Raw genomic sequence first — 18,068 nt, 5'->3', positions numbered from 1 at the left:
ATTTCACGGCGTGTTATAAGTATTAGAATTACATATCGTGGCTGAGTGAGAGAAAAAATAAGGGTATCTATCTGCTTTCTGTGTAATGACTATGGTCCAGCCTTTCTACTCTCGACGATCTTCATGACGTCCGCAGCACTATTTGCATCCCCCTTCCTCTTCTTCGACCCTCTTTTCCTCTTGCTTTTACCTTCCCCTTTCTCGTCTTCATCTTCATCTCCTTGACCCCACGCTGATAGCTTGACTTTCGTCTCGTCAAAATCAGCTTCGTCCTCAAATCGACTACTGCCGAATCCCATATCCATATCCTCCATATCACGATCATCCTGTTGGAGCATCTTTTTCCGCCGCGCTTCCTTTGCGGCCTCTTCTGCAGTTTCTGGAACCTTGGACATAGGGTTAAGTGTTGAGGCTTTCTTGAGGGCGGCGAGAATAGTTGGATCACTGAAAGCTTTTGGCTTGGTCTCATTGTCTGTTGTTTCAGGTTCGGATTCGCCAAAATAGTTTCTAGGTTTGTTAGGTCGTGGGGGTGGTGCCATACTTCCAGATACAGCTGGCTCTTGCGGCGAATCTTGAGTCTTGGGCTTTTTTCGTTGGCTATCTTCCGTAACTTCTCCGTCTTCAGCTTCTGTATCTGATTCCGAATCTTCGTCTTCAAGCCCAGCTAATGGATCATAATCATCTCCTGCATCGTCAAATATATCGATATCTTCTTCTTCTGGTTCTAGTTCTTTTGGTATTTCTGGAACTTCCATGCCTAATGGTATTGCATCCTTATCAGGCATTAGTAGACCATGCCCTTTCTCCACTTCCGATTCCACCTGTAGTTTCCTAACTTTCCTCTTCTCGTTTCCATTCTCATCAACAATAATGAGAACCTCCCGCCCTTTTCCGTCCCTTTCAATCCTGCTTGTAGATTTTGGAGCTCCAACTTTTTTGAATCTTGCTCCTAAAGACGGCTGAGCTGCCTCCTTTGCCGCTTGCCTCGCCGCTTTCATCTCTGCCAAAATCTGATCCCTAGTCCTTTTCTTTCCCGGAATCAAACTTGGTGGTGCCATTTCTCCCTTCTTTTTACTCTTCTCCTTTTCAACAGCAACCACATCTTTTTCCTCCAACCTCTCAAATTCGTCGTCCAAATTATCTGGCTCTTCAGCATCATCGTCGTCTTCCTTATTTCCGCTCAAAACATCTTCACCCCTCCTAACCCGCTCCAACAACTTGTAATCCAGCCCTTTCACTAAATGCGTGCTTTGAACATCACCACCTAATATCTCGTCTCTCAATTTTAAAAATGTAGACTCGTCAATCTGTTGTAATTTCATCATCTCCTCCAGCGCCTTAACTCTGGAGGCTTTATCATCTTCATCCTCATTAATGCGCTGTTTTGTGCGATCAGTGTAGCCGGCTGCGAGTTTCGAACCTTTAGGTGCGGCGACTGAGCGAAACTTCTTTGGTTGCGAAGGATGATTTAGAGCTCGTTGTTCAGCGACTTGACGTGCGAAATCAACACCACCCACTGAGCGGCTAGTATGTTCATTAGTACTCACTGTGTGGCTTCACGCAAATGGAGTGTTCGAGCCTTACGGTGTCATGGGTATTGAACTTCGCATTCGAGAACCAAGGGCAGATGGTGTTGCGCCATCTCGTCTGGGAGTTGCGCCAATGCTTGAACTTTTGTCTCCCGTTCCAGCTTGTCTCGCAGGCGTATCTAGCACGAGTTTACGGAACTGTTGATTATTCATAATGATTGTAGTTTGGATTGTCGAATGTCAAAAAATGTCCAGATCACAAAGCTATCTCTGTGTACCTAGTAGATGATATCTTTGGCATGCGGCAATATTTACAGCCGATCTCACCGCCTCGAATATATTAGGTAATCCATCTGCATATCTTTCTCGAACGTAAATACTATTAGGTACACACAAGAACTCATCTCAACCACTTCAGACATGCATATGAATCTTGATTTATATTCATTCTATGATGAATTTCGAAATCTGCTACTTAGAGTATCGAACATGAGTTCAAGAATCCCGTAAATACTATCAATTTGTATGCCACTTCCTCCCTTTCAAGAGATGAAAGTAACTACATTTCGAAGCTCCATACTACATCCTTCGCACTCTCCCTGGGTACTATATTTACCATCAACTCCTTCTTGGGCGGACCTGACTGAGTAGACATGTTTTCGAGATCTTGACCCGGATCAGTCCAATCATTTCCATCCGGAATAATATCAAATCTCATCGCAAACATTCCTGCGAAAGCGGCAATGATATTTGTCACAATTCCCTGACCTGGACACCTATTCGCTCCTCCTCCAAACACACGGAATGCGTTTGCAGGAGTTTTGCTGTAGAATCGATCAAAACGAAAGGAATCTGCCGTCTCTCCCCATGCACGCTTGTCAAAGTGTAGTCTCTTGTTTGCGATGATTACCAGGGAATCTTTCTTGAGTAGGTATTGTTGATCTTTACCGACAAAGGTGTCTTCCATAACGAGGCGAGGTCCAGTACCAGTTGATCGGAATCTCAGAGTTTCTAAAATCAACGAGGAGAGGATTGGTAGTTGAATCAGCTTCTGTAGGTTGATCGTACGGATTGTCTTTCCTTCGGCCGAAACTTCTGATGTTGTCAGTTCTCCTACTTGGGTCCGGACCTGCTCGAGAAGATTGGCATCAGAAAACAAATGATAAATAACCCAAAACGCTGAAGGAACTGTGTTGGATAAGGATGCGATATTGATCAGATTTTCATTTTTCGCCAGGTCGCTGTGACGACTATCCGTATGGTCGACTAACAGTTCAAACCTATTCTTCATGAGATCTGAGCCTCCAGTTTGTCCACTGCTCGAGAAGTAGTCTTGGAATCCCTTTACGACTGCAGCCCGACCATGTACAGCTTTAGTAGCGATGAACTTCGTTAGGAACTCGGGTAATAGAAGTCTCAATGAACCGTCAGAGAAAGCCCTATTTCTGTCAGTACTCGATTTTTGCTGAGGATGTTGTGTGATGTTGACTTACCAAAATCCTGCTTCGACCTCTGGATCCCGGAAAGGATTTTTGTCTCCATACAAACTGTCTGTAATAACAAGGGTCAATTCGTGTTGCAACCATTCTAATAAGTTGACCTTCTTGTTTTGATTATTTTCAGCTGGATTTGCCCAATTATCTAGTTGATCCTTCGTAACTTGTGTTCCAATACGAAGCATTTTTTTTATAGATTCCGTGGAAGCGAGTGTACCCTGGATCACCTTGATTCCTTGAAGCATTAGACTTGGATTCTCTTCTGAGGACATATTAGTGTGCATCCTGTCTGCTGCAGCTTTAGTCAGGCCAGCCAGTTTCACTGTGAATTGTGCTTCCAACTCCCACAGCGAAACTGCTTTATATTGACGATGAAGAGATGGAATTAAATCGGCTGAAGTGACGATATGGATGTCTTTATGGAGCATGCCGATAGTGAAGATTGGAAAATCACATTTTTGACTGTTTAATTCAAAGAAGAAATTTGTTAGTACCTGAGCCCAATCTAAAGACACAATTGGGGAGTATGGCTTACCTTAAAGTATTGTAGTATTCATTTCTGTGCAGGAAGAGACCAATAAAATGACCAATGAATGGTATAGTTGAGGGGATGCGAACTGGCTCCATAGAGTTTTTTCTCGGCTTTTCTGGGTAAGAGTGCATTAACACAGAATATGACGATGCCCAAAGCAAGGACACAATATATTTGAAAGTTCTCAATCATCTTTTCGAACTGAGTTTTGTCAGAATGTTTGTTGATGCAGAGCTTGTATATGTATGTGTGTGATGGTTGAATTGAGAAGGAAAGAGATGTCTGTGAAGAGTTGTTTACTTTAAAGAATTGTTGGTCTTTTAAAGTAAATACCCTGTTCAAACTGCGTCCTACTGAAGATGTGGTACGTACTAGAGATTTGTTTGGCCTCTTTTGAAAGAATAGATCCTTTTAAGTTGAAAGGACTTTCCTGTATGGCACGATGCATTGCTTCAATATTCCAGCTTCGATACTCATGACCGATAAAATAGCACTCAAATGTCTTTAGCCGAGGGACCCACTCATTATACACCAGCTAAAATTGAAATTAGTTGTATTTTCATGACCAATCTACTTTTGCTTCACTTAATAGCAACTAGAATATTTGCAAGTTTTCCAGTCAGTCGAATTCTGCGAGGTTCTTCTTCTGTTATTATCGTATTATCAACCAATTTGCATTATATTCTTCCCCTCCACCCGCATATCGAATACCGTGCTAGAATCTTGTATCATAGACACGCTATATACAATAAAAGAGATATTCAGTTCGATATTATCACTTGTATATTCGAAAAGTTTACTTTATTATGAGTTGACAATGTATAAAGTTGTACCACTGCCTTTTCCTTCAAGCACTGACTGAGCGATCTGGCTGAAAAGTGACTGCAAGTGTGCTAACGATCTCACTTACCACTTCAATATTCACCTTTTTTTCAATCTCGTCAAATAGTTTTTCGGAGATTAATGGTCTGGTCGTTCTCTATTTGCTCGCATTCGCCAAATCGGACGAATTGCATCTCACCCTATGCCGTCTTGATTCACTTTTGGTGGTACGAGGATTCATCACCATGATGTGCATAAAGTTCAAACAACTATAGCGGAAATACATTAGCTGATGTCGTAGATGATCTGTCTAATTTCGTCACATGTAGACTTCGATATGTACACTCATCGCGATTTCGCCAACCGCGAATATTTCTGTAGGGTTTGTAGGGGATTGAGGTTTTTCTTGTGATTTCTGTGGCACTTTTATTACTTGAGAAACGATCAATAGTAAAATGCAAGTTCTCCTGATGTTTTATCAGTCTTGGGTGTATTGGTGTGTTCTTCTGATCTTCTCGTTTGTATTCCGTGTGGAGGAGGTGGGCGATTTTGATGCTCGTGACGCAAGCTTCATAAGTTGATGTGGGTTCCGTGACATTTTTCTTCAATAACTTTTGATATTCTTGACTTGACCTGCTGTGATGATTCTTGAAGCAGATACGTTTGTATTCATTCTATTGTTCTACGTTCTCTGCGGCTTCTTAATACTATTTCCAATCAACGCAAAGTGGCCGGAGTGTAATAGTGTGGTAGTGCACATCGACCGACTCAATCAAGCCATCGAAGGTGTAATTGAGGTCAGTTTTCTGAATATTATTAATGATGTAATTACGTCCATAAGAATGCGACATCTATAGATGCTGTTATCGGTCTCTAACTCCCTCGAGATTGATAGCTCTTTCCATTTATTGCAATCCTCTTTCGCGCTTGCTTCAAAAATGTTGATCTTCATGATATAATCATCTTGTCAAATGCTCTTCCTCAATCTTAAATCTTCATGCATTACACATAGTTATACGATACCAATTTATTCTCTTAACCAATTATGGATTGTCCTCTTAGTGATAGATGGTTCGAGGATGCGTGTCGACGAGAAGAACTACTCAGGCTCCACCAACTTCGAAAGCAAAACAGTGACGTTGATGACACGTTCTTTCCATACGGACTGATTTTCGCAGGCCCACCCCCTTGGGCGGTGCATTCTACAGTATATAAACAATATGCTGTAGGCTCAGACGTGGAACGAACAGTCACATACGCATCTGCTGCTCTTGGCTTTATTGATAGGACGACCCGTAAACTGCAAACCGACGCATGGCTCTTTCTGTGGAAAAAGATTTGAAGCAAGTATCCTTGAATCATAAAGCATTTGTTGCTTACGAATACGATCATCGAATGGCAGAGCAGAGAATCGGCAGAATCCTTATGGTTGCAAAACTTGAGCAGTCAAAGGTAGACGCCGACAGTATACCTTGGAGATATACATGTCCGGACGGCACGAAGCTATCTGGGCAGCTCAGATGTCTTCCGCATGGCTATGAACAACATATCGATCTTCTTTTGAAATACAATTTTCTCATTGTTCAAAATTATCCGGATGGTTCATATTCGGATATCAGCGCACCTGGTGTAAAAAAATTATATACACGCCGTGGCCAATGCACCTATTGGTTCGCCTATAATTCAGATTGCAAATCCACCAAAGTTTTTTTATTCTCTGCCAGAGATACAATATGAATCTCTTTTCCAGAAGCGAGCGGTAACTTTAGCGCCAGAAAAAATCTTGAAGGGGAACTTGTCTGCTCAACAAACTGAAAAAACGTCTCTGCTCTGGCTGTCCCCCAGATATCATGCACGCGTATCAACCGCGCGATTTTGCTCGGGTCCCTATATCTCAGGGCTGTGAAGGCTGTACACAGATCACGACAGAAGCGATCCCGGATGATGCCATACCACCGCCTTTACCAGGGGATTCTATTAACAGTCCACATATTACCATGGCGGAGTTCCCACTCACCCCCATCCAAATGGCTACTCCTCAAGCTCCTGAAGATTCTACTGAAATCACGCAGGAGGAGTTCACACATTGTGCTATCAAATTGCCTTCGTCTCAGCCAATTGGCGGCAGCTCGAAATTTAAAGAGAAGCCCCCACATTTCGCAATTCAAGTATCTTCGCCTGCGGGATTTGGTAGGGATTTGGATTTTATGAAGAATTAGTTGGTTCTCATGATTGATTTTGTGAGTTTGCTTGCTATTCGTATTTCTAGAAGTTTTCATATATCGATGGTTGAATTTAATAATTTGGGCTCAGAGTTTCGGGATAATGGAACTTGCTGGTTTCATCTTAGGATGCAAAACGGAGTCCAGTCCGATGAGAAATCCGACAAGCGATGGTGTGGCAGGTGTATTTGTAAAAATTGGGTGGTTGGAATTGGATTAGAAATAGAAATAGCCATGGATAAAATTGCGTGCAGGATGGACTATGTAAGTAATTAGCTCTTGGAATTGTGGTCAAATGCTATTGAGCATGACTAGCGTATTATTCTCAGTTAACGTTATCCCCCCCCAAAAAATCGTGTCGTGTAGGATCAGATAACTCTCTCTTCTGCGCTCTTGGGTAGTCAATTTGTGAGATCTTTTCAAGTGTCATTTGATTGATTGCCAAATTGCGCGAAAGAATTACTGCTTATCTATCTACATGAAGCAAACATTCAAATTACTCCCCGCATTTTCACTTCCATATATACATACATACATACATATATACATATATATATCACTTACTCACACATAGCAAAAGAAACACAAAATCATGAAAATGATTATTCATTGCTATATCAATATATCACTGACTCCCTAAATGTTTCTCTTTCCAAAGACATGGTCTGCCAGCGATTTTTGTCTTGATGACTCTGTTGATCGCTCATGACCTTACAGTGTAAGGAGAGTCATAGCGATCATAGAATCTCGGTCGTTAGAGGAAAGAGGAGAAAAGAAATCAAAAGAAGAGAAGATCATCTCCTTGTGCTGTGCCTCCCTGCTACTTTGTGAAGTATCACCAGTTTTTATTGGTATAACTCCTAGATTTTTGAATAGCTTTTACTCCACCGTAGTATTCGTATCTCTATCCGTCCATGGCTTTATCAATTTATCTATATCCGTGAACCCCTCGCCAGATCTGCAAGAGAGTATGAAATAAAACCACCTCCCTTTACACCCCCCTATCCATTCATAGACCACGCAAACATCATACCAGAAATTCTAGGTCTAAAGCATCTCCCATTCCTCAAACGTCTTCGCTTTCTTCAACACTCTCAAGTTCTTCAGGTCTACTAGCCTCCGCAAATCATCATGATCATCATCACTAGCCATGACCCAAGATGCATCAGATTGAAAATCGTTATAATAATCAAGATCGACTTCCTGTGTAGGGCTAGAGACGGGTACTGTAGTAGAAGGGGGTGACAAGGGGAAATCTAATACGAGTGACTTTTGCATCATGTCTTTGGTAACAATCTCAGATCTGTCAGTGTCAGAAATGAAAAGTTCATTGAGAGAGAGATTTGCGATGCTGTTCATCTCAGAGTTGGCATTAGTTTCACTGATGGGATTGACCTCGTTGTTGACTGCTTGCTGAGCGGTAGTGGGATCATCACTCTTGCTGGCTTCGACAATGGCTCTATCAGCGACAGTCATTGGTTGATTGACAGTGGCAACATCGAGATCAGCGAGGTTCTTGGTGATGCAGATGACATCGGTGACCATCTTATCAGCCATGACAGTATGCTTATTGATGGTAGTGGCAAGGGTATCAGCAGCTTTGCTTGCCTCTGTAAGCATGTCGTTTCCGCTGTTGAGCACGGCGACATTCTTGTCTACAAGCTCCGCGTCATACTGACCTTGTCCATTAACAGCTAAAAGATCAAGCGCAGATTTTGCCGAAGCCGAAGAACCAACTGTGTTTAAAGAAATATCTGGGCTCGAATAACTGCACTTCTTCAGATGCTGAAACGTAGCATGATCAAACTTTTCAGGCTGTTGACCAGCTAAATGACGTCCTCTAGCTGCTCGACCCTGGATCATAGCTTTCATGATGTCGGAATGGTCTGGCTTACGCTTCCATTCTTTGAACATGGTCCATATACTCAGCGCGATCTGTGCTCTTGACCGAGTAAAAGGTTTGAGAACCTGGGTTGGAGTACTGGTCTGTGACTGCTGGTAGCTTTGAAGGAATATTGGCCTTTAATGTTCTTGGATCATGATTTGCGGGAACTTTAACTGAACGGGAAATTAAAGGTTGGAATGCTGGTTGATCGTAACCATCTCTAAGGCCTCGAGCATGTTCTTCGACAGTGATATAATCATTGGACGAAATGGAGTTGTTTCGCTGTTTCTGATCATGCATTGGTCGTTTGAGAAAACCATAGTGACCATCAGTCCAGGCGTCATCTATCGTACGAAGTGGCTGAAGATTGGATTTGGCACTTCGTGCGGTATAGTAAGCTTTGAGACGTGCAAGAGTGACACGAACCGAGTCGTGGTCTGCTGCAAACGTAGCGGAAAACCGAATTAGTAGTATGATCGCCGCAAGCTCGAGTTAGAAGTTCATTCTCTTCTCAAAAGCTTCCCTATTTTTGTATTTCTGTTGACTAGAGTGCTTGATTTGCATTAAAGGTACCATTTCTGCTGTTGTATTCCATTTGGCACTCGAGAAATTTTTTATCTGCGTCGGAACTCTCTTTTTTGAATCTCGGATTATCAATTCTGTGAATGTTTTCCATCCAAAGAGCTTTTCTCTCGGCAACTGCTGTTTCCAATTTCGTACAAGCAGCATATTTAGCCGTTCTTGCGGCAAAGATAAACGCAATAAGCATCGGCAATAGAAGCTTGAAACTCTTTCAAGTCTGGGTAAGCCAAGTCTCTGTAGTCCTTGAACTCTCTGCGATCTAAGCATGTCGCATCGTTGCGTCTTGCATCAAGTTCCTTATTCTGGCGGATTTCATTGGCTTTATTCTGCTCATAGTTATGTCGTAACAATCGTGTCTCGCGGAGGGTCTCAAGATAAACTTTGCGTTCCAAATACCACTTTCTATCGGAAGCTCTTGAAGCTTCTTGGTAGATCGCCTGGATAAGTGGAGCTCTTTCCTCTCGACACCTCTGGTCAATACTCTCAAGAGCATTGAGCTTCTCTTGAAAGATAACTAGAAACGAAAAATCATCACTAGCAGCATTGGCCATGCTATCTTGTGTAGGTAAAACTCCTGCCCTATCACATTCCTTTGTAAATTCCGTAGAAATGTCAAAAATGCCAGTGATTTCTCTTCGGGCCGTATCTACATAGGTAGAACGATCAGCGTTTGTAGAAGTCTTCATAGCATGGGACTCCGGAATCATCGAATTTTTCTCCTCTTCTAACTCGTCCTCTTCCTTTAAGAAAGAACTCTGACGCCTGTGCCTTTTTCCAAGCTTCAATCATTATGCCTTGACCTTCAGGGCTTAAGGGTGTCGATGCTACTAAAGGGGCGCGAGGATATTGGAATGACTCAAAGCCCAGGGCTGAGGAGCTTGAAGATATTTGCTCTTTGACAAAAGATGTCGATCTCATTTTCATTTCCTGTGGAATGGACGCGGTTGACTGACGATCACTTTCAGGAGGCTTGTAACTATTGATTGGAACCACGGGCAACCGAGCGTCGTGAGTTAAATGCCTTGATACAAGTGGAAGGAGGTTTCTGGCCGGTGCATGAGTCAATGGCTGGCAGACCTGTCCATTGAGGATGCAATAATCATATAACCACTTTGGTGCCCCAGCCAATACAGGAAAAGGGATTGGAATAGACATCTGCTCAAGACTCTTGGTCATTTGGCCAAGCAAGTTTTCATCCGAGAATCCGAGATGATTGAGGTACTTAAACATAGTAGGTAAGTTGACGCGTTGATATAGTTCTCCATTTACAGATACTGGATGATTCCAACAAGGCAAAGGATTTTTAATGGCCATTTCTAACAGGGTGAGTTTTTTGACCGGGAAGTTTTCAGTGACCAGTTGTTTTCCGTCATCAGTCTCCAACTTTGAAATGCTTGGATCCTTCTCCAAAATTCTCTTATATGCTGGAACATTGTTTCTGCATCGAACTCAGAAACTTTATCAGCTTTTACGCCAGAAACTTGACCAGTGCGAAGGACCGAGACTGGTTTGCATTGGACTGAGGTTGACGCCACCAGAGAGTGTCGAGTCTGGTTTGTGGGACATTTCCGATCTTCCAGGTTTTGACCTCTAATATTGTTATTGAGGTATAGGCTTCCATCAATTAACTCTTCATTTTCGACACGCATTTGCGGCGTTGTGCCATTATTTCCATAATTGATGATATCATTGGAATTGACCCGCGACTGCCGAGTGTGCGTTGATCTGCATATGCTCACCAGAAAGCAAATCTGAGCTGCAATCCTCACAGTGAATGTAGCTTGTTTTTTTTATGAAGATTTTGTGAACTTTTGGGTGCGAAATCAGAGCAGCAATGCTTCATCGGCTGTTGTGTGACTCGGACCGTAAAGTCCTTCCGTGAAGGATATTCTTTGCGATAATTAGAGATATCTGGTTGAGTGCTTTGAATGGATCTGACGTTCTCAGAGGCTCCTCGCACCGTCTCACATTCTCGGATACCAACAAGGTCGTACTTATTATGAATACGCTGGCTTGCCATCACCATATTGCATTTCTGATGTGATAGAGTGTTGAAATTTTGTGCCCACCTTAGAATACTCTTCAAGTCCACAATGGTCGCCGAATAACCAATATTTGCAACCCCTCGATAACAAATAATATATGAGCTGTAAATTTGTCGATTTGAAGTCGTAAGCTGCTGGAATCTATCTCTTTATGCTGAGCACGATATATAATGGCTTTATCGAAAGCAGCCTTTTGCTCACTGTCCATACCTTTCCAAACTTCTCCGGCATGAAGAGCTTCAGTCGCTCTCGACCATGCTCTCTGAAGGAAAATCATATCTGAGTGTTTCTTGCTCATATTGTGGGACCTGCAGTTCAGGTTGATTGAGTGAAGTAGTGTTGACATCGAGAAGTTCTTTGTTCAATTTAATGGAACTGTAATAACCACCAGTTGAAATGACGGGATGGTATTTCTGGATGTCCCGAGAATATTTTCCTGGTGATTAAGTTGGCAGAGCGGGATGTATCGTTGGAAGCTTCTGGTTTCATGTAAATGTGATACTGATTGTCAAGGTCCATGTTGCTTGGAAGATGGGCAATGCAGGCTTTCTTGTAGTTGTTAGAGTCTTGTGGTATTTTCCCCGGAGCGAGCATTAAGGAGGCCCTGGCTTGCTCTTGAACCTTTCCTTCCTGAAATTTGAGGACAAAATCAAGATTGGGAAGTTTGTTGACATCGATGAAAGGTTGTGGAAGGCCAAGCATCTTTTCGAGTGATTTCTCGGATGATTGAGAAGGGGTACGAGGGCGCTCAATGATCTCAAGAGCTTGTTGGTTGACTTGCATCATATTGGAAGTGGCTAAACGAGATCTGTAGGTCTTCACGAGGGCAACATATTCCTTATGAAGGGCAGAGACCTGTGATGTCAGTGAATCAATCTTTTGGGGGTCTTTGTCTTGAAGGTTGTTGCTTCGAGTTAAGTGGGATAGGATATTGACTGAGGATGATGTTGTTGAAGCATCTCGGTACTTTCTTGTAAAATACATGAAGTCTTTGAAAGGTATGGCCTTGAAAGTTTCCTCCATTTTGTTGAGAGGAGGTTTCTGACCTGCCATGATTTTCGTGCTTTGTTTCGGTGTATCTTTGTGTAGTAATTCGTCTTTGAAAGTGTTCTGCAGTTGCCAGAGGAGAAATTTTGCGGATACAAAGAGGATGTAGGATTCAAGGTAAGGTTGATGAGTTTATATGAGCAAATTCCTAGCTAGTCCACGGGTACGGTTCGAACGTCTGAGATCACGGGACTACGGCTTGATGAGTGAATGCGCTGCCGTAGCAACACTTAATATGAATACGGCATCTTAGAGATGAGTTCATACCAGTGAAGTTGAAGCTTTTGTCGGGTCAAATCAAGTTTCAATTTGAACAATCAATATAATTCACTTTCGGCTGATTCCAAAGTCGGTTATCCGAAGTTTTTATATTCAAAGTGCCTCGATCTCTTCTTACTCCATCCCACCAAAAAGAAACTCCATACAAACCTTATCTTTCATTGAATCAGCAGCCATGGATCAAGTATTTAAGACGTGCTCTGAGGATCCAATTCCGCTTGAATTGAATACAAGTATCGAAAACGGTGAGGCTGTGATCCAACAAATCATTGATCAAATCGTACATCACCCAAAATCCACCCGGAAATCAATCAAAGATATCATTTTCATACATGAAAGATTCAAGTCCCTTCTACTCGCATCACCTGCTCCTTCACTGGTCCTTTCGATATGGTCCAAGTGATGCAGCAGTCACGTTTCATTCTTGAAATTGCGCCAAGATCGACTCTAAAGGCGAGATAATGATATCTCATCTATGGAAATGCGCCTCTGGCTTTCTTCAAGTAGACGATTCCTTTACTTTCGAAAAGCTCGAAGAGCTTAGATTTATCAAGACCAACGAAGGAGCTCCACTGAACCGTCGGCGCATAACTTTCTTGGGGAGTGATGAGAAAGAACTGTTTGTTGAGAATTTGAAGTGCGACATCACTGTAACGCATGATTGTCTTGTCATGTTCACAACTCACGATGGATTCGCCAAAAACTTGGTCTCATGCTTTTACATCGATGGCAGGGGTCTCACAAAATTGGAAACAGCTATGTCTGTTCCATTGCGATCTGATGAGGAAAGCATATCTGCCAAAGTGTTTCAGCCAAATGACTCGGATATGGAGCAAGATTCTGCGTGAGTTCAGTTCCCATTCGCATTCTTCCGTCTTGATAACTTTTAAAAGAAAGAAGCTTACTATATCAACACAGTATTTTTGACTCAGCTTCACAATCGACAATCGCAAATTTAATATACACTCCAGCCGGAACATCAGCAATTGATGAAGATCGAGATTTTGAGGCTGCCCTCTCCACCAATGAGCGTGAAGCTTCCCTCAAGCAGCGCGAGCAGGAAATGGACAACCGTGAACGCGAAATTGCAGAGCAGGAAAGAAATCTTGTACTGAAAGACCCTCAGAGCTCGGAGAAGATAGATATTGCGCACCTTGAAGCGCGCTTATCGGATATATTCAGGGCATTCGAAGAAAAACTCACTTCAAAGACTGTCAATGACGGCATAGAAGACTTTGAAGTTATGGGGACCAAGTTAGCAGGCTACGACAGGGCTATCAAAAACCGCCACACAGATGTCAGCGCCAGAGAAATTGCTCTTGCTCGCTTTCAACTGGCTATGGAGAAGCTAGAAGGGGCCTTGACTGAGCGAGAAGAATCGGCTAAAAAGCTCGAGGTTCAGATTCAGGAACGAGAAAACCTCGCACGTTCACGCGCTCAGGAGTTGGAGACACTCAGCCGCAGCTTGCGCAGGCGTGATGAACTTCTCAATGAACGTGAGACTGAGCTTGCAGCTCGGGATGAAGCAAACATTCGACTCCGCGAGCAGCTGGATGCAGATAGGGAGATTTTGGATGCCAGAGAGGCAGCCATGGAGCAGGGACTTCGAGATGACTACGAACGTTATGATACTTCTCTGTACGACTGTGAGCCATATTCCAGGTAAGTCCACAAGGTTCCAGATAGCTCTCATTAATTTCATTTTTGGGAGATCCACAGCTGATCATTGATAATCACATTCTAGCTACGAGGATGAGGATGAGGATGAGGAAAGAGAAGAAGCAGAGGATTTTAATGATCATTATTATTTTTGATCTGCACTTTACTGCCAGCGATACGAGCGCACAAAAATCTTCCAGTAATGATACAACTATCATAATAGCTTAGTATAAGCTTATCTGCTTTGCATAGGAGGCATGTTGGCACAGGATAGTTTATTATTCATCTGGGAACGGCGAGATAGGATGTGTCTTTATACTCCAATTTTCAATCAATGTATCAGAAGTTTTCTCATTATATGTCGATCAAGTAGTGATTTTATAAACTCAAGGGATACTTTATTTTAGCTGTCTACAGACGTTACAATACTTGACTGCCAGCTTTGCAATGGAGACTTATGAAACACTCGCAGAAATCCATGTCCTAAAATCGATAGACCGAGAAACCAACATCCTAAGATATGCACTCATACCCACTGCGATTAATACTCGAACAACATCTCCATCATCCTCAAGCCATTTCTCTCCCATAACCTATCACCGACAAAGCATCAGTTAAAACATCCGCCCATGATTTCTCCCGTATCTATCACACATTTATATAATCGCAATACTCACTTCAGAAAAAAGAAAACAGAAGAGAAGTAAGAAACATTAACAGCGAATGCTGATAAAGATTCTCTCACAAAGGCTCACCTTGATGGATGTCGACTCACGTGTCATTGCTTGCGTTTTCTACATGACTACACTAGCGTCCCCAGAGGCTTCAGGTTTAGGTCGCGAAATATTTTCATACTTTTACATCTTCATCACTTACATCCTCTCATCGCCCTGAGTTTTTACAGAGAGCAAAATACGGCAGGCGCTGAGATGTGTCCACTCGCTAACCAGAATGCAGTCTTCGAGAATGAAGTCAATAAACTACTGGACATGATCAAAATCCATCCCTTCTTTGGCGCATTCTTCCTTAAAGACTCACTTGTCAATCAGTCTGAGAAGATCAAGCCTCTTTTGCTAGCATCCCCTGAACCATCATTGATCTATCGCTTCGGTCTCGAAAGCAGGGATGTCACTTTTGTCCGGGTGAAATCAGCCAATTCCCGCAGCAGTGAGCTAGTCTTTGCATTAGAGCACTTGTGGAAAATACCTGGAGGATATGTCATCGTTCGAGACCTCATTTACTTCACTCATATTCCGACGCTCAAAAATATTCAATTGCAAGGAATTCCAGCGGTTCAACGTCTGATTATATTACTCGATAATTATGAACAAAATCCGAGATTTGAACCTTTGAAGTGTTCTTTGGTTATGCGAGGAGGCCTTGTGTTGATGGTGCAAACATACAATAAGAGCGTGGTCCTATTCAGTGACGGTGGCGCAAGGCTTAAGCATCTCCCAGTCAAAAGTGTCCAAACTCTCTTAAACTCGAAGAAATCATTCAGGTCAGTTGAAGTTATCTGTCACCAAAAAGGGTGAGGCTAAAAGAAACTTTAAGGCGATCATCCAAATTTTTCGAACCTGCCAATGTTGCCACGGAAAACACAGAGCACCTTAAACACCGCAGTCGACAACCACGAGAAGCGCATGTCCGCCCGTCGTGAATATCTTGTCGAGACACGAGGTAACAAGTTGGCAGGTGTTGAGCAGACTTTGCTAGCCAGAGAAGCTGCTGTCAAAGCTACTGAAACTGCACTCAATCTTCGAGAATCTGCTGCGAAAGCATCAGAAGATGCAGTCAGCCAGCGCGAAAATTCTGTAAGATCCGAAAAGGCTACTATCAAGCATGATAAAGAAGCTCTCAAACTCTACGAATTAAACTTGCGTTATACCGAGGAACGTCTGCAGGAAAAGGATGAAAAGCTTAACTAGGAATTTACTAATCGTGAGCTTCTCGTGATTGAACATGAGCAGAAGATCGAGGCCATGGAGGGAGCTTCGAAGATGGGTTGGGTAATCCCTATGGCAATTTCCAAGGATGATAGTGACGACTTATGTAAGTAGATGGGGGGAAATCACAAGGCAGTAAAGAAGTACTTAGGTCTTGAAGAGAAGTAGCAGTAAGTAAACGTCTCTTTGGTCTTCTAAGCGACGCTAACAAAATTCCCATCACTAGACCTCTTTTCACACTCTCAAGTACCCTCTCAAAAATCCCCCTCTCCCACTCCACAATTCCGCACCTGCAAATCCGCATCTTCTCACCTAACTCTATCCACGTCTCATCACAACTCAACTTCTGTACACATACCCAACCATATACACCCACTCAACACCCACTCTTCGCTTAAACTTTCACTCTTCATCTGCACTCGCACCTTTACACCTATTCCTCCAAGCTCTTTTGTACGATAAAACTCACTTCCCTATCCACGGAGAGTCGTACCCATCTGTACACAGAGATTGAAATCAGAATAGAGATAAGAGTACCAGAAAATAGAAATTCTCAAAATATAACAACTTTTCATCACACACTCCTGTAACAAACAACATCCGTATGAAATACAAACCCTCTTAATCACCCAAAAATACCTTCATTTATCACAAAATCCCATCCCATCCCCAATCCTATCCCCGTCTCTAGCCCTTCTACAAATTTCAAATTTCACATCTCACACCCCTCCATATACCCACATACAATCCCCATTTAAAATCCCAAATTTTCCTCTCCCGCCCCCTCAAAAAGAATAGAAAACAAAGTCCCCCTAACCCACCCATCCTCCATCCACACAAACCCCATCAATACACACAACCTCCTTAATCCTTGCATATAATCCCAATAATTCAATTTACCTTTTGCTCTTCCCTTCCCTTCCCTCCCAAAGAGATAAACGTAGCATGAAAAGATAGCATGAAAAAATAAAAAATAAAAATAAAAAATAAAAAATAAAAAATAAAAAATAAAAAATAAAAAATAAAAAATAAAAATAAAAAATAAAAAATAAAAATAAAAAATAAAAAATAAAAATAAAAAAATAAAAATAAAAAATAAAAAATAAAAAAATAAAAAATAAAAAATAAAAAATAAAAAATAAAAAATAAAAAATAAAAAATAAAAATACAAAATAAAAAATAAAAAATAAAAAAATAAAAAATACAAAATAAAAAATAAAAAATAAAAATAAAAATAAAAATAAAAAATAAAAAATAAACAATAAAAAATAAAAAGACTACGTTCAATTCGCACTCTCGCTCTCTCTCTCTCTCTCCAAAAAAAGTACCTCTAAATCCACTCACTCACTCACTCACAAACTATACCATTCTCTCTCGATATAGGAATAATACCAGTGCATCAATCTGAATCCATCAATCTGAATCCATCAATCTGAATTTCAATTTTAATTTCAATTTTAATTTCAATTTTAATTTCAATCCACATCTGAATCCATTAATCTCAATTTACATCTGAATCTCAATCCATCCACATCTCAATCCATCCACACCCAAGCCCACATCTCGTCCTCGAAGTTCGCACTTTCGCACTTTCAAATTTCAAATTTATATAGCTCTCTTTGCTCATTTCATCTACTATAATCATGCCTCATCCCTCATCCCTTATCCCTCATCCCTCATCCCTCACCCATCATCCATCCACTCCCCTCCAAACCCAAACTTTCCCACCCCCCCCTTCCCCCTTTTAAATAAATCCCTCTCTCTAACTCTATTCCAATAAATCCAATCCCAGCCCTAAGTCCCAATACACACACTCCACCTTCCTCAACTAATCCCTATATTTCCCTCAGGCATCTTATCACCACCTACCTCCAACTCAATCTTTATCTCACTCTACTTCACTTTACCTCACACCCACCTCTCACTTCCTCCCTCTTTTGTCAATCCCACCCACACTCACCCACAAAACATTTAACAATTGATTACACAACCAACAAATCAAGACAAATCAAATAAATAAATCA

At 41.9% G+C, this 18,068-nt stretch overlaps 8 protein-coding genes across 8 annotated transcripts; 3 read left to right on the top strand and 5 right to left on the bottom strand.

Moving 5' to 3' along the window:
• Positions 1 to 89: 89 nt before the first annotated feature.
• EAF02_009852 (uncharacterized protein) lies at positions 90 to 1,742 on the bottom strand (the record flags this gene model as incomplete). The annotated part of the gene is made up of 2 exons (XM_038905900.1): positions 90 to 1,524; positions 1,585 to 1,742. The coding sequence occupies 2 exons, from the start codon at positions 1,740 to 1,742 to the stop codon at positions 90 to 92; spliced, it is 1,593 nt and encodes a 530-aa protein (XP_038754323.1).
• A 346-nt stretch (positions 1,743 to 2,088) lies between these two features.
• EAF02_009851 (uncharacterized protein) lies at positions 2,089 to 3,453 on the bottom strand (the record flags this gene model as incomplete). The annotated part of the gene is made up of 2 exons (XM_038905899.1): positions 2,089 to 2,968; positions 3,023 to 3,453. 2 exons carry the CDS (start codon positions 3,451 to 3,453, stop codon positions 2,089 to 2,091), a joined length of 1,311 nt encoding a protein of 436 aa, XP_038754322.1.
• Positions 3,454 to 6,229: 2,776 nt separating this feature from the next.
• Positions 6,230 to 6,598, top strand: EAF02_009850 (uncharacterized protein; the record flags this gene model as incomplete). The annotated part of the gene is made up of 1 exon (XM_038905898.1): positions 6,230 to 6,598. One exon carries the CDS (start codon positions 6,230 to 6,232, stop codon positions 6,596 to 6,598), a length of 369 nt encoding a protein of 122 aa, XP_038754321.1.
• A 1,050-nt stretch (positions 6,599 to 7,648) lies between these two features.
• On the bottom strand, positions 7,649 to 8,473 carry EAF02_009849 (uncharacterized protein; the record flags this gene model as incomplete). Its single annotated transcript, XM_038905897.1, has 1 exon — positions 7,649 to 8,473. One exon carries the CDS (start codon positions 8,471 to 8,473, stop codon positions 7,649 to 7,651), a length of 825 nt encoding a protein of 274 aa, XP_038754320.1.
• A 744-nt stretch (positions 8,474 to 9,217) lies between these two features.
• On the bottom strand, positions 9,218 to 9,754 carry EAF02_009848 (uncharacterized protein; the record flags this gene model as incomplete). The annotated part of the gene is made up of 1 exon (XM_038905896.1): positions 9,218 to 9,754. The coding sequence occupies one exon, from the start codon at positions 9,752 to 9,754 to the stop codon at positions 9,218 to 9,220; it is 537 nt and encodes a 178-aa protein (XP_038754319.1).
• A 1,725-nt stretch (positions 9,755 to 11,479) lies between these two features.
• Positions 11,480 to 12,166, bottom strand: EAF02_009847 (uncharacterized protein; the record flags this gene model as incomplete). The annotated part of the gene is made up of 1 exon (XM_038905895.1): positions 11,480 to 12,166. The coding sequence occupies one exon, from the start codon at positions 12,164 to 12,166 to the stop codon at positions 11,480 to 11,482; it is 687 nt and encodes a 228-aa protein (XP_038754318.1).
• Positions 12,167 to 12,900: 734 nt separating this feature from the next.
• On the top strand, positions 12,901 to 14,253 carry EAF02_009846 (uncharacterized protein; the record flags this gene model as incomplete). Its single annotated transcript, XM_038905894.1, has 3 exons — positions 12,901 to 13,283; positions 13,337 to 14,101; positions 14,184 to 14,253. The coding sequence occupies 3 exons, from the start codon at positions 12,901 to 12,903 to the stop codon at positions 14,251 to 14,253; spliced, it is 1,218 nt and encodes a 405-aa protein (XP_038754317.1).
• Positions 14,254 to 14,821: 568 nt separating this feature from the next.
• EAF02_009845 (uncharacterized protein) lies at positions 14,822 to 16,026 on the top strand (the record flags this gene model as incomplete). The annotated part of the gene is made up of 3 exons (XM_038905893.1): positions 14,822 to 14,927; positions 15,056 to 15,629; positions 15,705 to 16,026. The coding sequence occupies 3 exons, from the start codon at positions 14,822 to 14,824 to the stop codon at positions 16,024 to 16,026; spliced, it is 1,002 nt and encodes a 333-aa protein (XP_038754316.1).
• Between the last annotated feature and the right edge of the window lie 2,042 nt (positions 16,027 to 18,068).

The sequence above is a fragment of the Botrytis sinoallii genome, assembly GCF_014898435.1.
Source record: "Botrytis sinoallii strain Bc 23 chromosome Unknown BSIN_022, whole genome shotgun sequence".
Lineage (NCBI taxonomy): Eukaryota > Fungi > Ascomycota > Leotiomycetes > Helotiales > Sclerotiniaceae > Botrytis > Botrytis sinoallii.
Note: the sequence above shows the minus strand (reverse complement) of the source record. Positions and strands in the feature narration are given on the sequence as shown.